This window comes from Hyposmocoma kahamanoa, unplaced genomic scaffold (genome assembly GCF_003589595.1).
Source record: "Hyposmocoma kahamanoa isolate Upper Pololo Valley unplaced genomic scaffold, ASM358959v1 85, whole genome shotgun sequence".
NCBI lineage: Eukaryota > Metazoa > Arthropoda > Insecta > Lepidoptera > Cosmopterigidae > Hyposmocoma > Hyposmocoma kahamanoa.
In genome coordinates this window covers 40,131-62,276 of record NW_020654242.1, presented here as the reverse complement: position 1 = coordinate 62,276, position 22,146 = coordinate 40,131, and the positions used below count along the sequence as shown (strand labels likewise).

General features: G+C 37.9%; 1 protein-coding gene across 1 annotated transcript in view; it reads right to left on the bottom strand.

The window, feature by feature from the left end:
- Window positions 1-6,250: 6,250 nt before the first annotated feature.
- The window catches only part of LOC113234588 (serine protease snake-like), a 42,635-nt gene continuing 26,739 nt past the window's right edge, over window positions 6,251-22,146 (bottom strand). Inside the window, exons 2-8 of the mRNA XM_026469941.1 lie at window positions 21,938-22,077; window positions 16,233-16,384; window positions 15,515-15,624; window positions 15,181-15,330; window positions 11,488-11,623; window positions 9,727-9,858; window positions 6,251-6,566 (exon numbers count right to left, since the gene is read on the bottom strand). Of these exons, the coding sequence (XP_026325726.1) occupies window positions 6,399-6,566; window positions 9,727-9,858; window positions 11,488-11,623; window positions 15,181-15,330; window positions 15,515-15,624; window positions 16,233-16,384; window positions 21,938-22,077 (988 nt within the window). The 3' untranslated portion in view covers window positions 6,251-6,398. The remainder of the gene's footprint in view (window positions 6,567-9,726; window positions 9,859-11,487; window positions 11,624-15,180; window positions 15,331-15,514; window positions 15,625-16,232; window positions 16,385-21,937; window positions 22,078-22,146) is intronic.

Genomic DNA, 22,146 nt, shown 5'->3' with positions numbered 1-22,146 from the left:
TTTTAATAACATTTACTACAGGTCAATAAGCAAAGTAAGAAATAAAATGTACTACTTTTATATAACTAAAAATGAATATTTTTCGGTTATTAATAATTTCAATTGAGCCCGTATCTGAACGCATTTCTTCATCTGACATAGCTATGTTAGTATGTTCTCTATCGATGGAATAATACATACAAGTACACGCAGTACTCATTACCGATACAAGAACATAATGTATAAAAATGTTATATAGAGGTCTGAGGCAAAAAGGTAATGGCTCAGCTTTTTATTGGCACAGCTCCGCTCAACACTGGTTTTCAGACATTCTGAGATCTAAAACAGGACATACTGTAATAGGAGGAGGTACAACAATTAAAAGAAAAACTTATATACAACACTAAACAATATCAAACAAAAAAAGGTATATATTAGTGGCATGTGTACGTGTGTTTGTGTGTGTCTCAGAGTGTCGTGAATGTGAATGAGTATGTCCATTTTAGTTTAGAAGAAGTTTTTTAAAATGAGATCTTTCCAGCAAGCGTGGTTCAAATATTTTTTTATCAAAGCCATTTTATACTTAATTTTGAAATGTTGTTCACTTGTTTTCTCTCTTAAAGGGGGAGGAAGATCGTTCTATATTTTTGCTGCCGTGTACCTGAAGCTGCGCCTGTATCGTGTAGTCTTTATCCGATTTAGAGAATCGGCACCCAAGCTTCTAAGAGCGCCGTCACCGACCCAAGCTTCTCAAAAAATACTCCAATTTTTTTTCCAGATAACCCTATGCACAGAACACACATATTCCTCCGAGACATGGTGTGTGCACGAGGGCCGCCAAGATTGGCTACATTAGTCATCTTCGAGCACATCAGCGCCAACTCGATTAGGAGACGAAGTGGTCGCCTTGACCGAACGCAGGCGGATAGATAGAGAGAGGTGTTAGGATTTAGCAGCGTCACAGGTTAATTAATTTTTGTTTATAATTCCTTTTCGATATGCGAATATCATATCGAAAAGACAAACAGAAATACAATTTGTTAACGAAAGATTTATTAGTCAATTATTCACTTTAAAATGCTTATTATTTGCAATAACTATCACATTGAAATAAATTACCTTCCATTTTTATTAAAAAAGACTTCCGCAAAGTAACGCCTGAATCTATTAATTACTCCTTGTGAATACAGTGTTCTGTGAATTTGTGAGATTAACGAGGGAAAGGTGTTTTTCAGAAACATGCTTTTAGTATACGCTATGATTAGAAATTTAACGGCCAATTGAACGAGAATAACTGGCCTCAGCGGGTTGATTGAGGAAAAACGTTGTAGTATCTATTTCCTCCTCAAATATTTTGCAAAATGCTACAACTCGTCTAACCGGTACCATTGCAAAAGTACAAGGCTATTTATAAATATTAACAACCTCCTAGGACATTATTACTAACATCATATAGAACAATTTTTTAATAGCCCTGCAATAGGGAAACCCTCGGTTGTCATGGACGTACGAGTACACAAAGACAACTACAAATCACATTTTAACAGTAGAGCTCCGTGTGAAAGGGGTTGTCTAGGGAAGTACTGCCACCTTACCTATTTCTGCCGCCAAGCAGTAATGTCAGCATTACTGCGTTCCGGTTTGGAAGGGTAAGGGTGCTGGTGAAATTACGGGCAAATAGGACTTTTCAACTTAAGGTGACGGGCGCAGTGGCAGTGACCATAAGATCTTTGCGATTTAAAGCTCTGAGTGGCACAACAACTGTAATAGACAGGCGTGTCGCTTACCAACAGGCGCACGACTTATTCGTCCCGTCATCGTCACTTGGAGTTACATAAATGATCTCTGTACCGTGTACTAAAAAAAACGACCTAAAAGAGTCGTGGAATCTTTTTTCAAAATTGTATTGAAATTGGATACCGGAAAGTTTGCGAAACTGCATTCAACTCCTAGGGTCGTATTCTAGAACTCTACTCAATGCTCAAGTCAGGATTGCACTGGAAATACAAGCACTGGAAATACGACCCTAATGGCAGGGATTTGAGTATGATATCAAGTGCTTTAAACCATACTCAAATCCTGACTTGAGCGTTGAGTAGAGTCTAGAATACGACCCCTACTTTGCCACTCTTAGAGGTGAAATATTACCTTAATTTAAATGGGACCAAACTGTGCGAAACCGGATTCAACCCCTAGTTTGCCACTCTTACAGGTGCAATCTTAATTTAAATGGGACCAATACTGAGTTACCCTCTTTCCAACAAAAATAATCATCAAAATCGGTTCACAATAATCGTAACATACAAAAAAATAAAGTCGAATTGAGTATCTCATTCTTTTTTCAAAGTCGGTTAAAAATAAATAATACCTTGTCGTTGATGTGGGGGATCGCCCTCCACTCGCGTCCGGCAACCCGCGCGCTATAAATTAATACGAACAATTAAATTAAGATCTGTAAGTAGCACGTAGAAAAATTCGTAAAGTCTGTTGGTTAGTTCCGTGGTATAATTGGCAGAGCGTCCGGCACGAATTGCCTGATTGTGTTGGTGCGATTCCAGCCGGATAGAATGAATTTTTCTAAGTGTTCGACCTTTGTTATTAATCATTATATTGCACATTGTTTCATTTCCTATACTTATACACTTCTTTTTTTTAAAGCCTATATAAACTATGTATTGTTTTCCCTGGTCACGACAAATCGTGTTATTTTTATTTTGTGGGAATCCTGTCTTTGCAGTAGCGATGGGTGAGCCGAGTTATTTAACACGATAAACTCCAGTTACTCTTACAATGAGTCAACTCGAGTTACTTTTTCATGAACTCGAGCAAACTCGAGTAGAATACATATGGCGCATTATAAGTTTCCGGAACTGGTCACTTACATAAACAATATTTAAAAAGTAATTACAACATTTGGAAATGGAACTCTTTGGCTGGCATCTATAGGCATAGGCATGAGTCAAATACGATCAATACCACATAAACATTTGGGTGTGAAAAAGCTGTGCTCTCGGTGGATCCCAGACAATTTGACTAAGGCTCAAAAAACGGATCGCGTCACTTGGTGCAATGCCATGCTTACCAGATTTAACGAAGGGACGTCAAATTTGGTGTGGAACTTAGTAACAGGTGACGAAACATGGATTTATATTATAGGTACGATCCCAAAACAAAGCAGCAATCAAACGTATAACCATTAAAATAATTGCTCATTATACTAAAATTTAGGCGCTGTTTACAAAAATGAATCTTCATGCGTGAACAGCCATCCTTAGAGGCGGATGAATTACTTCAAAATTAAGACCACTATGGAGGTACCCTCTTTCCAACAAAAAAAGAATCATGTAAATTGGTTCACAAATACCGGAGTTATCGCGTAACATACATACAAAAAAAACATACAGCCGAATTGAGAACTTCCTCCTTTTTTTGAAGTTGGTTAAAAACTGGGTTATAGTTTTTGTATAAATATCCAAAAATTACTTCCTCACTTGGCCACGTTCTAATTAGCGGACGACAGTAATGTTGCGTATCAAAAAAATGTGGTATAGATTATGAATAATAAATCAATATAATAACCTTGCGAAGCCACGTAAGCGAAACACAAACACACAAACACAATTTTAAAAGACATTTCTTTTCTTGTTATTTCAAATAGTTAATTTAACAACCTAATAAACAAAAATATATTTTATAAAATGTTTGCGTCCGCACAGCCGCACTGTACCCGTGAAGCTGGAGACGGCATGTCAGGCTAACCGGTATGTCGCGGAGATGATTTATTAATATTATTAATCTACATTACACAAACTTCACAGGTTATTGCATATTTATTTATGGAAGGTAAGGATCCTTCGGATGTCGAATACGTGAGCTTACCGATGTTGCTTCTGCTAGTTTTACTTTAGTTACTTAATGTCCTACGGGATTCTCATGTGGGGTAAAGCGGCAGATAAACAAACCATATTTGTGTTGCAAAAACAAGCGATTCGTTCTGTGTACCGTCAAGGCTCTCGGGTTTCTCTCAGAGAAAACTTTAATGAGACTGGTATCATGACTGTGGCATTACAGTAGGTACATTTACTCAAATATTTTGTATGCCCGTAAAAATAAAAAAATATCCATAATATTAACCTCAGAACTAAGTCCAAACTCATGGTACCACGATTTCGTTTAACTAAGGTAAGCGATTCTTTTGTGGGGAACTGTATACGTTTTTACAATTCCAGATTCCGGAGAATATATTAAGATTATCATTTCCTAAGTTTAAAATTTTTTTTTTTTTTTTTTTTAAATAACGCACACACTCAACATAGCCCCGCACTAGGGAAACCCTGTGTCGCGGGTGCCATGGACACACACATAGACAACCACAAATTACACCCAAACTCACGAGAGAAATAATTGTAGGCCATACAACTATTTCTCTCGGCCCGGGAATCGAACCTGGGACCTCTGCGTGGCAGTCCGGCATGGTAACCGTTCGGCCACGGAGGCAGTTAAAAATCTACATTAAAAGTATTTTAATTGAAGTCATATTACAAAATTGTAGACCACGTGTTACTACGACCGGAGACAGTGACATAGTATCTTTCATGTAGGGAACACTGAACAACTTATTTGCATGTGCAAGCAATTGTTTCAATCTTAAATCAAATTATTGCTGTAATTTCACATTTTTAAGTGTTTTTTTATTGTTATTATTATTTTTGTATCTCATTGGCTTACTCTAAATGTTTAGTGCTGTAGACATCTGTAGCGATTTGGCACCTTGTATGGTGAACGTATGTATATTTATTTCTAAGATTGTTTGTGTTAAGTAGATTTTGTATCTTTAAATAAATAAATAATTTCTACATCTAAACCACTGTATCGCGCAATCTTGTAAAACAAACAAGTATTTTTTGTATAAAATTAATTTTATTATTCGATACATTGACTTACAATTATATGGACGTCGGGTCCGCGCTAAAAAGTGTCCGAACTTATAGGGCGTTAAAATCGTATACAGAGCGTCATTCACGCTTTAGTCTTCGTTTGTTCGACTGACAGCGAAGCAAGCAAAATTAGACAGTACTGCGATGACATTACAATTTAAATTCAACGTTTTAGCTTTTTCATATTCCTTTACATGTCACTACGTTTAAATAGGTTGACTTGGGACATTTTTTTCTTGGTTTTTGTATTAGACCCGTCGTCCATTTATTTGTAAGTCAATGATTTGATAACACTTTTTTATGAGTACATTAATTTATATTAATAAAAAAAACGAGTAATTTATACGTATACATTGTATATCCATTCTTCACATTTTAATCTCATTATTACTGACTACGAGAAAGTCAAAATAAGGGAGTGTTTTAATCTAAGGCCAGAATACACTTCCAAATCCACGCATGCACGTCACGTAACTCTTCATTAATATTAACATACAATATGCACACAACATTCTAACTCATAGTACATAATTGTTTCCCTACCTTCACTTTCCTACATTCCTATTAATAGTTATTTTTGATACAAGTGCGGAGAGTTAGTCATTATTCACGAGTCTCGAGGCTTCTTGGCCCGAGCCAGAGGCGAGGGTCAAGACGCGAGACAAGTGAAAATGACAAATCCGCACGTGTATCAAACGACGTTTTTTAAAACATTTGCGAAAAAACTACATTGAAAGTAAAATAAAACAGTATTCAAACAAAACTCATTTTCTGCTAGTAAATTAAAATAATGAAATACAACCACTGCAACCATTAGTTAAAAGTCTATGGAAATCTAGTTCTAACGTGCTGTTTTTGTTTATTTTCTGTAATATCGGTCTGTAACCACTTTTCTTATTATGAAGTCCTGGTACTTTTGTTTAAACTTCTTTAGGAACCCGTGCACGGTAGTGAGATACAATTTATCTGTAATACATAGAACAAATATATACATAAAAATCTCGCCTGTCACCCATTCAGGGGTAGGCAGAGACTGTGGACCTCCACTCGATACGTTCATTATATAGTATTTGTAAATAAATATAAGTTTTAATGATGAATGACTTACGTCACAAAGCACATAAATATGAAATAAATATACAATCTCTTTAGTTCTATGTTTAAGACTTAAAACAACAGTAAATTAAAAAAAACTGGAAAAGTAAAAAGCACTAGTGCGAGAAATCCAACTTTCCGCACGATTTGTAGTGCGAAAAATACCACGTTTTGAGCAACTGTATTAAAAAATGCATTTCAAAGTCAGACCGCATTCCAAGTCAACGTATACGAGTATGTCACAACCCTTCATTCATAATATTAATTTATTACACATTCCAAAATCAGACCACTTTCTAATTCAACGTAATTCTAAAGCCGCTCTATTCTGGCGTTAACATTAATGTCTCATATTATCTCTACGTGGTATAATAAAAAAACACAACTTTAAGGCCAAACTATGCTTTCAATCCAAGGAGTGAATGGTGCAACTTTCGTATAGATCCCAGGTTGTCCCACAGTACCGCAAACTCCTCCGATTGATGTGACACCAACAATAATGTACATACAATCGAGTCTTTTGCTCTTTATTTGTAGAGGCCCGCCGCTGTCACCCTGTTGAAAGAAATATAACGTTTTTATAAAAAAAAACGACCTCAAAAGCTCGTGGATTTACATTCATTTGCCAAGTTTTAGAAATCGGTTGCCGGAAAGTACGCGAAGCCGGATTCATCCCCTAGTTTGTCACCCTTACAGGTGGAATATTTTCTTCAAATTATAATAAAATTATCATCATCATATCAGCCAGAAGACGTCCACTGCTGAACATAGCCCCCGAAGATTTCCAGAGCAGTCGATAGGACGCGACGTGCATCTATTGGTTACCCGCCGCCCTTACCAGGACATCCGTCCATCTAGTAGGGGCATTCTCCATTCGAGAACCTTTCTGCCCTAACGGCCGTCAGTTCTACGAGTTATGTGCCCTGCCCACTGCCGCTTCAACGTGCTAATTCTTCGGATTAAGTAGGTGACTTTCGATCTTCTACGGATCTTACTAGTGAATATCGACCCGAAGGAAAGTTGTAAACCTTACTTCATAAAATTAAAAATTCTGACAATACCGTCTTTATACATTTTAGAAATGTGTAAATTTGTTAAAAAAAATTGTCAATATTTCACTGAAGTAAAGGACACGTACTACACCCGACCATTGACAGACACCCAAACTGCCTCCGTGGCCGAACGGTTACCATGCCGGACTGCCACGCAGAGGTCCCAGGTTCGATTCCCGGACCGGGAGAAATATTTGTATGGCCTACATTTATTTCTCTCGTGAGTTTGGGTGTAATTTGTGGTTGTCTATGTGTGTGTCCATGGCACCCGCGACACAGGGTTTCCCTAGTGCGGGGCTATGTTGATTGTGAGCGTTATTATTATTATTATTATTGAACCTCAGGTATAAAAATAGATTGGCACTACCTAGGTCGAAATTACAAATGTATAATCAAGGACCCTAATGGCCATTAAAGTTTACAACAAAATTCCAAAGGAGATTTCATCACAAACTAAATATAATTTATTAATCAAGCAACTTAAGGCTCATTTAATAGAAAAATGTTACTATTGCTTGAAACAATATTTTGAAGAATGATTGTAATAATTTAATCCCATTTGCACCTACTGAGAGGAAGAAATTTGTGAAATGTCAGCTATATATTTTCAATTTACTTGCTGTTAATTTGATTTATAATCTAGTCTTTAAAAGTAACTTTAGGTAATGTTTTTTTTTAATTTAGAAAAGAAAAGATATTGTTTAAGTACATATGGTTAAATTGCGGCGCCCTAACAGGGTCATGTTGATACTACTTTAGCTTTAAGATCATTTGTAACACATGAAAGCAATAAATACTTTGACTTTGACTTTGACTTTGATCTCCTCATTTCTGATTGGATCACGTAGAGAAATGCGGAGTAATGCTCGCTCCATAGCTCGTTGAGTCACTTTGAGCTTTTTTATGAGGCCCATAGTAAGTGACCACGTCTCAGAGCCGTAGGTTATCTCTGGGAATACGCACTGCTCGAAGACTTTTGTCTTCAAGGACTTGCGGTATTGCGGATGAAAAGACGTCCCGGAGCTTTCCGAAAGCTGCCCAATAGCGTCGGATGCGACGATTGGCCTCTTTCTCGAAGTTCGCCGTGCCTAATTGGACGGTTTGTCCGAGATAGACATACTCGTCAACAAATTCGAGAGTAGAGGTTCCCACTGTTATAGAGGTGGGTACGATATGGACATTCGACATAAGTTTCGTCTTGTCCATGTTTATTTTTATAAAATAATTGGGACCAATATTGAGGTACACACTTTCTAACAAAAAATAACCGCCAAAATCGGTACACAAATCTCGTAACATACACACAAAAAAAACAGTCGAATTGAGAACCTCCTCCTCTTTCGAAGTCGGTTAACAATTAAATACCAAATATTAGATACCGAAACAGTGTGATGTGATACGATATTTTGATCACGTGCTATGTAGAGATGCTGATAACCTGGAACGTTTGATGGCATTGAGTATATAACCAGACATAGAGACGACATAAAGGTCATGCATTCCTGGTAACTGGTAACATCAGTGATACATATCAACTCTCGTTTGCACTGAAATTACAAATTAGAAAGCTGAAATAGTACAGCGCCAACAACTGACCTGTGTATACGTCTCCGTATATTCCGAAAATATTCTGTATTTATTGTAATAAAGATAATATCTCTAACAATGGCGTGCTGTTCCATTCGCTGATGTGGGGAAAAACAGCAAAACATCTAATTACAAAACAAACGGAATCAAATTTCATCGGTAATTAAATATGAAATATGTAATTTTGCAATCTTCGTCCATTATAGCAAAGTTCAAGTTAACTGGTCGATTTGAAGTGAAACAATTGACAATACCCGTCAATTGTTTCAAATTCGGGCTGGCCAATCGGAGCGCAATTGTCACACTAATGATAAGGCAGACTAGTTTTCAAACAAATTAAAAGACATTTCGGCTCTATTTTTAACCGACTTCAAAAAAGGAGGAGGTTCTCAATTCGACTGTATGTTCTTTTTTTTTTTGTATGTATGTTACGCGATAACTCCGGTATTTGTGAACCGATTTTCATGATTCTTTTTTGTTGGAAAGGGGGTATTTCCATAGTGGAACCATTTCATTTTGAAGGAAATCATCCACCTCTAAGGGTGGCTGTTCACGCATGAATATTCATTTTTATAAATAGCGCCTAACTTTAATTTAGGAGCAATTACTTTTAGCAATTATTTAGTTGATTTTGCTATTTCTCCATTTCAAGGCGTTTTTCTCTCGATGTACTTTGAGTAGTGTCGTAGTGAGAACCTATTTTTATTATCTCCAGTATCAAATCCTGTATAGTGGCGAACTAGGGGATATTTCAATGAAACTTAGCAAATAGACGTAATTCCACGTACTTTTGAGGTCGGTTTTTTTAGTAGTCTGTACTGAGATTATTGGTTATATACTCGATGTTTGATGGTGACAGGGAAGATGGAGCAACCCGTCAACGCCGCACTACATCAGGCGCATGAGCGCAACCGGTGGAGGCAAATGCTTGGCAGGATGAAGTGGAGTCACGATCCTCAGCAGTGAGGAAGCGATTAAGAAGATTAGATACCAAAACACTCCAATCAAAATAAACCAACGTTTCGAGTTTCGTTTCTCCGCTTCAACAAAATATAAAACAAAGAACAATTTCCTACCTGACAAGCATCTTTCGATTGAGTATAATCGCCATAGCAAATCTGCGTGTTCGGGTTAAACCCAATAGGCAAATGACGATGGCGTCGGAACTTGAGCAGACATTCTTCTGTGCCGAACTTTGTTAGAGTCACCTGGAACAGACGCACTAGCTTATTATATCGTTTTTGTGATCCTACCTACATTTGTCCCTGTCTAGACCCAAGAGATAGGGTATTCCGGAGATACTACGGGCTAGCCGGCAAGACCAGGGTAAAGCGGGCGTCAGGACCAATCCCTCCGCCACAGACTTTTTTATTTTTATTTTTTATAATAACGAGGGACGGGACGTACGAGTCGTGCGCCTGATGGTAAGTTACACACCTGTCCATAACAATTGCAATGTCACACAGAGCTTTAAATCGTAAAGATCTGAGGGGCATTGCCTATTAGTACTGCTATTAGTAACAGGAGAGCTTTTTGTGAAAGCGTTCGTTCAGAGCTTACCTATTTCTGCCGCCAAGCAGTAATGTCAGCATTACTGCGTTCCGGTTTGGAAGGGTAAGGGTGCTAGTGAAATTACAGGCAAATAGGACTTCTCAACTTAGGGTGACGGGCGCAGTGGCAGTGACCATAAGATCTTTGCGATTTAAAGCTCTGAGTGGCACAACAACTGTCATAGACAGGCGTGTCGCTTACCAACAGGCGCACGACCTGTTCATATCATCACTTGGGATTATAAAAAAGTACTCTGGCATTTGATAGATAGATAGATAACACATTTATTCAGCACAAATACCAACAGAAAAAGCATTTACAATCACTTCACAAAGTAAAAAAAAACATAGATTGTGCGAAAAACAAACAAACACTGTGAGCACTAACAAAATTTGGTGTATGACTACAGTTTGTGCTGAAATGGCCCTGACTTAGGATAAATACTGTAGACCGTGAAAAGTCACACAGAGCTTGTTTTCTGCCAGTACCCCATGGTGAACAATGGCAGCCTGTGAACTGATTTTGATGAATCGTTATTATTACTTTAGATTTAGATTTAGCATTACTGCGTTCCGGTTTTGAAGGCTAAGGGTGCTGATAAAGTTACAGGCACATGGGGCTTGTCAACTTTTGTCTCAGGGTGACGGGCGCTGTGGTAGTGCCCCTCATATCTTTACGACTTAACGCTCTGTGTGGCATTGCAATTGTAATGGACAAGTTTGTAGCTTACCATCATTCCCACGACTTGTTCATCCCGTCACTTGATATTATAAACAAAAGATCACCTAGCACTCTCTTACTCATGGTAGGGGTAGTCGGTATCAGTAATCATTCGCTTGGGCGAATAATTTGTCCATTCGAATGATTACTATTAGTAACATTCAAAGTCGCGCATCACTATATTGATTCATCAACCCGCATTGGGTTATTGGCATAAACTTTCAAATGAAGCTTCATATTTGACATTATCTTTTGAATAAAACGGGAGTAGACCCCCAGTCACGGAGGTGGGTGTAGGTAGGATTTATTCCCATATCTTTTCTACATAATTTTGTTTACAGTGATCCTCCCTATCAAGCTCTTGGTTATACATTCTGACCCCCGGTTGCACGGACTTCATCCGGTTCTTAAAAGGCCAGTGCCCTGGGTGAGCTGCCACCGGGTGCACGTACAGCACACTCCCTATTTTACCAGAACCCCACCCGTGGCAGAGTCTCGGTGTTCCTTCCTAGTATTCTATTACAAAACCCCAAGAATACGTAATACGTGTTCCTATGTTTTCTTACCTTTTGCAAAACCTCAGCGTTAGATGTCCGATTTCTATACGCAGTAGCTCCCCATCCAGTGGCTATAGCTCGGTCATCTTTCACCTGGTCACCGATGTGCAGACAAGCTGGCACAACATCTTTGCTCAGGGTGAGACTGGAGACAACAGATTACGACAATAAATTATGATAAACAAAAGATAAATATAAATTACAACCATGATCTATTTAGCCCAATCTCTTATTTTACCCTTCTTAGACTATGCTGATTCCTGCTATTTGGATGCTACAGAAGACTTGCTAAATAAGCTTGAACGGTAGCAAAATCTATGTATCAGGTTTATTGTTGGCATTCGTAAATTTGACCGAATCTCACACTATCGCAAGTGGCTACCCATTCATTTTCGCAGGAATTTGCATATTGTCTCTGTTCTGTACAATATTCTTCATAACCCTTCGTCTCCCGAGTATCTGAAAGAGCCTCTCAGCTTTCTCAGATCTCAGAACAAACCCTGTCGCTCTCTGATTAGGTCCCAGTTATCTTTTCCTTCCTTCAATTCCGGTTTTTATTCTCACGCCTTCATTGTTCATGCAGTCAGACTTTGGAACGCTCTTCCTATTTCTGTTCACGAAGGTACATCGTTTGCTACTTTTAAATTGAGAGTTAAGGAGCATTGTTTATCTACTGTTCCATCCAGTTTATAGGTATTATGTTTCAAAATATGTATTTATCTAGTTTATAATACTTTAATGTTAAATATTGTATTACATAATTTTATATTTTGTGCACGTAAGCCCGTTATTAAAATTATTTTGTCCTGTATTTAGGTCTGCAGGAAGAAATTTCTTATAGAAATAATCAGTATAATGTATATATCGAGTTCTTAGGTTTTCGCGATTGTTACACATAGGAAATGAAACTATTTTTCCGGATTTAAATCGCGTATATTTGTTTTTTCAAAGAAACCGACGTTTCGGGCCCTTTACAGATCCCATGGTCACGGTTTGTTTGAAAAAACAAATATACGCGATTTAAATCCGGAAAAATAGTTTCATTTCCTAAGTATAATGTATATTTTTTTAATGTATTCTGTGCTTTTTCTTGTGCAATAAATATTATTAAAAAAATCAAGTAAACAAATTACACTTGAAACCGTCATATTGATTAAACTCTACTGTCTCATTCTTAACGCAGATTTCCATGAGAAGAATGAGCAAGAAACTCTAAGGGTTGCTCTTTGTAAATTTACATTTGAATACATTTATCATTCACAATGTTTATTTCAATCGTCTTAGATCGAGAAAACCTGCTAGAGTTAAACGGGTCTCTACCACGGAATTTTCTCATCCAAGTACGTAGAAGCTGTATAAGGGTGTATTTCCACCGGCGAGGCGAGACGAGACGCGGCGAGACGATTTTTTAACTTGCATGGCAAAATATCAACTCTCTTCTAGCACATCTTCGGTGGAAATGGTCGGCATTGATGAGGATGGGCGAGATGAGATTTGAAATATTTGTTTTTTGTAATATTGAACCGTATTGCTGTCTACATAGACTCTTTATTAACTCTGCAACGGAAACACGATTCACGATGTCTCGTACGATATCGCGCGAAATCGCGCGTGCTCGCGATGGCTATTAATGTCAATCGCGAGATTGTGGGATACAGTCGCGTGCATTGAAATGTAAACGTTCACACATTTTAGAAATTATGCAAATATTAGATATTTCAAAAAATATACCTTGTGCTGTTTTCAAAAATATGTAATCACGACACCATTTTATTAAAGGTTCTAGTTCGTAATATTTGCCCTGGGATAAAAGATTACATAAAAAAAGTTATTTTCGAAAAATTTATTTTTATTTTTATTTATTTTATCTTAGATAAGCAGCTTATATTACAACATGATTATTTCTTCTTACAGTATGAAGATACTGTAAGAAGAAATAATCTGATTCTTCTTCCGTTAACATATTTAATAATAAGATTTTGCGGGACATGGCACTTTAGCTACGTGTTTATCGCTAGAACAACACTATCCATAACGCTAGCGCGAGCTGGCGATGGCAATTTTTGGTGGAAATAGGTCGGCGACATTTCAATTCTCGCCTCGCCTCGTCTCAAAAGAAAATCACTTTAATAGCCTTTAGAATAAAGTTTTTTGAACTTTTTAAAATAAAGTTTTTTAAAGGATGCTGCGAGAGGCCATTGAAATTAAAAAATATACTAATTTCAACAGGGAAGATGGTGTCTCCGTACCACCAGTTTGGGATCCAGTATTTCCTCTGATGAAAAATCCCAAACAGTCTGCAGCACTAATTAATATGTTTTAGTTTATTCTAATTTCTATTAATAATTAATAATAAATTGAACTTAATAAAAATTATATTTTTCATTCAATAAAATAATTTGTAAAACTTAATATAGCGTAAATTGGAATGTTTTCTTTGTAAAATTAAAAATAAGGTATTTAATTAATAACTATTGTAACTATAGTGAAAAAATAAGGTGGTTTGCATTAATATTAGACATAATTGTTTGAAGACTGTACCACCTCAGTCAACCGTGACCATGGGACCTGTAAAGGGCCCGAAACGTCGGTTTGTTTGAAAAAACAAATATACGCGATTTAAATCCGGAAAAATAGTTTCATTTCCTATGTGTAACAATCGCGAAAACCTAAGAACTCGATATAAAGTTTTTTGTTTCACTAAATATGAGAAGCGCATATATGTATTGCCCCTTAAATGATTTTTTGAATTTGTGAAGACAACTGTTAAGAAAGGCTCGTTTATTTTTATTCCTCGTGTTAATGTTATGTCTGCCACAATTTTTCTTAAAAAAAAACTATTCTCTTTAACATAAATTACATTTTCATAAATGTACTGTGACGGTAGTGTAAGAATCTTAATCGCTTTAAACTTATTTCTCAAGGACACCGCAATGTGAAATTGAATATACCGATACGGCGTCTCCCACACCGTACCGGTCCTATTATGCGCTGCGGACGCTACGCGGCCAATCAGAGTCCTCGAATTGTTCACGTAATTTTATTCATATTTGCTCTGACCAGCCAGGCGCGTATCGGCCGTAACAAAGTTCAGAATGAGGAACAGAGAAAGAAAAAGGCATCGAGTATATAACCAGAAATAGAGACGAAATAAGGGCCATCCGTCCCTGACAACTCATCAGGCAAATGGGACTTATATCACTTTTAAATATCAACTCTCGGTTGCGCTGAAATACTATACTACACAATACTAATTAGAAAACTAAAATACTACAGCGCCAATAACTGACCTGTGTATACGTCTCCATATATTCCAAAAATATTCTGTATTTATTGTAATAAAGATAATGTCTCTAACAATGGCGTGCTGTTCCATTCGGTGGTGTGGGGAAAACAGCAAAACATCTAATTACAGAACAAACGGAATCAAATGTCATCGGTAATTAAATTCGAAATATGTAATTTTTCAATTTTCGTCCATTATAGCAAAGCTCAAGTTAAACTGGTCGATTTGAAATGAAACAATTATCGACACCCGTCAATTGTTTCCAATTCGGGCTGGCCAATCGCAGCGCAATTGTAACAGTAATGATTTGGGGCAATAGTTTTCAAATAAATTAAATAACATTTCGTTTCTATTTCTTGTTATATACTCAATGGAAAAATCTTAATAACTTGAAATCTTTAGAAAAAAATACTCACGGAACCTCCAATTCCAACAAGGCGATATCATTATATTTTACTGGCGGTTTGTACTCCGGATGTTTGATGATCTTCTTAACACGGTATATCTTCGCTTTGTGCATTTCTGTGCGTTTTAAAACGCCTAGAAGAACGTGAGTTACATTGCGGCTGGAAAAGAGAATAAAAATGCATCGCATTCATAGGTTATTCTATGAAAATTCAATGTGATTATAACTTCTTTATAAAAAAAAATAAACCAACTTCAAAAGTGTTTGTAATTACATAAAATTGCCAAATTTTATTGAACCTCAACCTCATCCTGTTTCGAAGTCGTTTAAAAATGGTTACTTACCTCTGATTGTCAATAGTGCAATGTCCAGCCGTGAGTATGAAATTCTCGCTAATGACGGACCCTCCGCATACCCATTGCAGATTATCCCTGTCGCCAAAACCCAGTAGGGCCTAAAAATAATGGATCGATTAGGTGATCTATTCAAGCGATGCTGAAGTGATCGATCGCTGTAGCAAAACGTAGTGTAAGCCCTGTGGCAAGATCTTTGTAGTAGAGCTCCTTGTGAAAGAGATCGTCCCGGGAAGTACAACCACTTTACCTGTTTCTGCCGCCAAGCAGTAATGTCAGCATTACTGTGTTCCGGTTTTGAAGGGTAAGGTTGCTGGTGAAATTACAGGCACATGGGTCTTGTCAACATATGTCTCAGAGTGACGAGCGCAGTGGCAGTGCCCGTTCTTTGCGATTTAAAGCTCTGAGTGGCACAGTAACTGTTATGCACAGGCGTGTCGCTTACCACCAGGCGTAGGAATTGTCCGTCCTTTCACTTGGCATTATTAACAAGTCCCATTACCTGTATAATTTCACCAGCACCCTTACCCCTCCAAACCGAAACGCAGCTAATGTGGTGAGAAGGAGCTCTACTGCTACTACAAAGAGTGGATGCTAAGAAAGTTTCGATCACTGGGCTCACTGGGTATGGCAGATTGTGGGCAGGTGAAGGTTTGACATTTTTATTAAGTACACAGTGTATCTTTTTTTTCTCTCTCTCTCCACTTACCATATGCGGGAATTCTCTAACAGTGGAGTTCTCTCCACCAATGATGAGGTCATCACTACTGTGTCCACATTCGTTGGTTCTGGACAATCCACCAAATATGGCCTGGTTCTCGGAACACGGGTATACATGTTCCTCTTGGTATTCTTTACATTCTGAAATTAGACAGTAATAATGAACATTAACCCACTCGTATGGTGCACTACGAGGCAGACTTTTGTCACGAAAGTCAAGCCATAACAACAAGCGTTCGTGAAAAGCGCGATTGCATCGCTACACTTGCGATTTATAGGCGATTGCATTAATAGAAATGCTTGATTGCATCTGTAAGGGCATAAGGGCCAACACTAGGTTAGAAAAAAGAAATATGACAGTTCACAAGATATCACGGAGTCTTTCATTTTCCTTACATGGCGCGCGGCAAACTATAAAAAAAGAGTAAAGAGTCTTATTTTAAAAAAAAGAATACAGCAAAAGTGAAAAGTAAGACATAACTAATGTTTGTCTAATAAAAATACAAAAGTACATTCTAAAATAAAACGGACTACAAGAGATTGAAATGTCATACGTTACGTTTAGCTGGAAATACCACGTTCGGGTATAATTTCTCTTTATTTCAGCTTAATGGACCGGACGATGACTCTGCTGATGACGACACACATACCAGGGAAAGTGGTGACCACCAGCCAAACAAAGACCACCCCCTCCGTACAATATAGGGAACAAAACGAGGCCGCACCACAGCGAAACCCGTGACGTATAACAACGATTACATGAATTGAGTATAGTTTTAGACTGAATTTCAATACGCACTACAATTTAGTTAGTTTTAATAATGCATACTTTAGTTTCTAGTTATATTCAACCATATTTCAACCAATTTTTTTAAACTATGTGGTGTCAAGCATAATTGAAGAAATGTTTAAAAATAATTAATTGTAGTAATAGTAATAATATATGAATACATTGTCTTAGCCGTGGGGCGACGGCTTAAGAATACATTGTCGCCTCCCCATACATGCCCGTGGGGGTCGTAAGAGGCGACCGAGGGCGTCACAAGTGTCCATCTGCTTAGCATTGTGGTAGGCTCTGTGCCGACTGGATAGCGACCACAGTACACACGGCGGAAAACCCTCCACAGTGAAACGCTTTTGCGAATCGCGTTCAGGGATCAGTTGGTGTACATCCAGTGCATTTGGCCAGACCGGCAAAATGATAGTGACGGAGTGAAGATATTTGTGTTTTCCATCCGTTACTCTCATCTCTGGACTGTATTCGCACTTTCCATCAGGCGCGGTGCAGTCATTTTGTCGAGTCGCAATAAAAAAAAAAAAAAAAAAAAAAAAAGAATATATAAAGTACTTCGAGGATTCGTAAAATAAACAATAAGCGTCTCGAAATTCTTACAAATAAAGACCTTTATTTTGAATAGAACATGGAAGGTTTATACATCGAGTATATAACCAGAAATAGAGACGAAATGTCATTTAATTTGTTTGAAAACTATTCTGCCATATCATTACTGTGACAACTGCGCTCCGGTTGGCCAGCCCGAGTTCGAAACAATTGATGGGTGTCGTCAACTGTTTCACTTCAAATCGACCAGTTAACTTGAGCTTTGCTATAATGGCCGAAAATTGAAAATTACATATTTAATATTTAATTACCGATGAAATGTGATTCCTTTTGTTTTGTAATTAGACGTTTTGCTGTTTTTCCTATACCACCGAATAGAACAGCTCGGCATTGTTAGAGATATTATCTTTATTACAATAAATACAGAATACTTTTTGGAATATACGGAGATGTACACACAGGTCAGTAGTTGGCCTGTCTATATTTCAGTGCAAACGGGAGTTGATATTTATAAGAGCTGTATCGCTAATGTGTTACCAGGAATGTATGGCCCTTATTTCGTCTCTATTTCTGGTTATATACTCGATGGGTTTATATTATAAAATATGTAAAAATTGAAATTTGTTTGTTAATTAGTAACTAAAAATGTAATTTTTAAAGGGTATGTAAGGGCATAAGGGACAAGACTAGGTTAAAAAAAAAATGACAGTTCACAAGATGTCACGGAGTGTTTCGCTTTTCCTTACACATCGACGCAATTGCCTATAAAACCCAAGTGTAGCGATGCAGTCGCGCGCTTGCATCGATGCTTCAAACCGCGCGCGTGCGTAAGGCGATTATCACACTGCACCGCGCCAAGCGACGGAGCGCGGAGCTGCATTTTTTGACGTTGTACTGAAGTACCTTAGAAGTACAGTTTGTATGGAAAACACGCGCCGTAGAACACACTGACAACGCTTCTCACGCGGATTTACCTCGCCCCCGCGTCGAAGGGCGCGGCGAACCGCAGGGTATGGCACACTGCGCTCCGCACTACCGCGCAGATTTTTAATCAATTTGTGTCTATTCCAGTAATTGTCGTTCGGATGTTCCCTAACAAATAATCAAAGGGTTCAGTTGACATACGAGTGTAGTTGAAAAATTAACCTTCATATTTTCTTAAATCTTTGTGATGAGGTTGAATGTTATCTTCTCTGATTCAAATTCAGATTCAGATGCATTTATTTCTCAAATATAACATTACAGTATAAATTGCACTACATGTCAAAGTATAAGAAATTATATTGAGATCGTCAGACAAAAAGGAAAATTATAAGAAAAGCACAGAATAATTAGAAAATTAACAATTCATTACATAATATTGTTGTCATTAAATTATATATCAAACATCATTCTCCATCAAGGATCGTCATAAGTTGATAACAAGTATACAAGAGTATGTTAATGCGGTAAAAATTAGAATAAAAATAGAAAATACTGAATTCGTTACAATTTAAAGTCCATAAATTCTTTTACAGAGTATATAGGATTTTTCAAGAAAAAGTCTTTCAGCCGGCGCCTAAATGTTTCGTCAGACGGTTCAAGTCTGAGAGTAGCAGGTAAACGCTCATAGTAAGTAGGTCCGATGACACGCGGGTTTTTCTCTGCAAGTGCCATGCGTCGAGGGACTGTTCTCAAATGACCGGCACGGCGAAGTGGGATGCCAGAAACATTCACAGTACCAAATGAAGACAAATTATTTCTAACATACATTATAATTTCGTATAAGTAGAGTGAGTAGTGCGTCATTATGCGTTGCGCTACAAAGAGATTTCTCTGTCTTTTTGTTTGAATAATGAAAAACCAAATAGACTATATAACTACAGCGTCCTGAATGAGTTCTGTATTATTAACCATTCTTGTCAAAGAAGGATCTCAGCTACATGTACAATCACTACGGGGATCAACTGCGAAGCGACTACTTTAAGTGACGCGGGGCCGCTAGACCGCTGTCCCCGCGCAGTTTAAACGCGGTGCAGTGTGTTAATCGCCTAAGGGCGTAATGGACAACACTAGGTTAGAAAAAATATGTATGACAATTCACATGATGTCACGGAGTGTCTCATTTTCCTTACACATCGATGCAATCGCCTATAAAAGTCAAGTGTAGCGATGCAATCGCGCGTTTGTATGGACGCAGCAGCGTGTTTGAACCGCGTTTGCATCGCTGCTTAAAACCGGCGCGCGTGTGTAAAGGTAGACGATAAGCAACTGCATTGCTACAGCATCGCGTTTGCATCGCTGCTAAAACTCGTCGTGTGAAAGTTTTTCCCGTTTCGCCACTAGTGACTCTCCTTAATGCTTTCACACACGCTCATCGGTTAAGATGACTCCTGAGCTGACCTTCCTTTCGGTGGTGGTAGGTTCGCCTTGGTCAGCCCTTACCAATTTGCCTTTCGCCTTATAATCTGTTTTGCCAATCTCTTAAGAGGGAGCAGAGGAAAAACTCCTAATCTTCGATTTGATTTTAGAGGGGTATATCCACTATAAAGTTAAAAATAAAATATTGTATGAGTAACTACACGATATATTCAAGCATAGACATTAATCAGTAACATAAAACGATAAAGTTTCCTCGATAGATAAAAATCACGAAATGAACTCTATTTTTCACATTTTTTCGATTTATCCTCGAAATGCTACAGGTTATTAGGACAAAAATTAGATAATTAAATATATTTACGCATGATCGAGAACTGTCACTACGGATTATTTTTAATCCCTTTAGTTTTAGAGTTATTCCGCTTAAACGAATTTGGTACTTTTAATGCGCAAAATTCAACATCTCCTGTCGCATGTCACGCGAACTTCAGGCATATATTTGTTTCACAAATTTGGGCGGAGCCAATGTCAAAACTTTTTTGGCATGCTCCCTCTTAACTAATAAGATATTACTTCGTTGAAACAGGACGACTGAAAATCAGAGTCTGTCTCGTTCTAGATAGACATATTGCTGTCACTATGCACACTTACTAACTTAAAATTACTGTCACTTGTTGTTTTAGAGTGGTTACACACGCGCGAAATTTTAAGCAGCGATGCAAACGCGGTGCAAGCGCGCGACTGCATGGATACAAACGCGCGATTGCATCTCTACACTTGGGATTTATAGGCGATTGCACTCAAATAGCTTTGATTAATACCGCATAACAGTGAAAGCGTTGAATCAATCTCTTTGAAAAAAATATATAGTAGAATTAAGGATATACACTGATTACTATATGGTGTGAAAACACGATTAGAACAAAAATTTCACAATAGAAAAAAACGCGAACTCACCTCGAAATTTTACAAGAAAAACGCAGTATTCAATAGGTACCATTATTTTTACCATTATTTTTACCATCATCATCAACCCATTTATATGTCCCACTGCTGTGGTGTGAGGGTTTAGGCCACAGTCCGCCACGCTGGCCCAATGCGGGTTGGGGACTTATTTTATACGATATACATTATTTAAATGGCTATAATTTCGTTTGTAAAAAAATAAATTCAGAAATAAATCCAGTGTCCCAGCCACTCGACCCAATCAAAATAAACCGTATTAGTTCAGAAAAAAATTGGATTCAAGTTGAGATAGTATTGATTCTTGAGTGTTAGATTTAAGAGCCTTAATCACATTGGCGATTTGCGAGCGACTTGAAAGCGTCGTTGATAAGGCTATAAGTGCGTAGGTATAGTGAATCAATTTAATGAATAAGCGTTCTTCTTTTTTCTTTCGTACTGTATCTACTAAGGAAAAAGTAATCCCCGTGTGCCTGTCTCTGAAGTTGTAAAACCACAGTGGCAGATGGACCGGTGCGACGAGGACGGCTTCACAAAGGTGGTGAAGAGGACAAAGAAGCCCACCGGTCGTAACCAGTGTGGCACAGCACCGACAGGACCGAGCTTCCTGCTGCGTCCGGCCATACCGACGACACTGCTGTACCTGTCGCGATTGCATTACTCCACGAAGTCTAATGAGATAGTGGAGTACATCAGACATAAAGTCAAATGCAACCTGAGGGTCGAGCGGTTGGAGTCCCGTCACAACGTGAATTTCAATTCGTTTGTGGTGAGGGTACCGACCGAACATCTGTCGGCCTTCATGAAGAAAGAATTGTGGCCAAAGGGTGTCATATATCGGCGATTACGCGGCCGGTTACCTGATACCAGATTGCGTTACACGTCACCGACAACTGCAATTCGTGTAGATTAGTTAGAAATAGTATTTTATTATATTTTATGTATGTTAGTCCTTAAGTATATATTTTATGGCTCATGTAGCCTGAAATAAATAAATAAATAGAAAGAAAAAATATATATATACTTACTATCAAAAGCCTTCCTGCCGATTTTAGGCGCTGTAAGGCTAGCCGGGATCGGCTCGCATTCATTGTTCTCACCTCCCCTATTGTCTATGTAATCGGTTACTTTAGGTACGTATTTCGTTGTTGGTCTCGTAATTGGTGGTCTATAACAATTATGATATACTATATTTTAATAATGGGGTTCAAAATCGAAATTGTTTACTTGACACGGA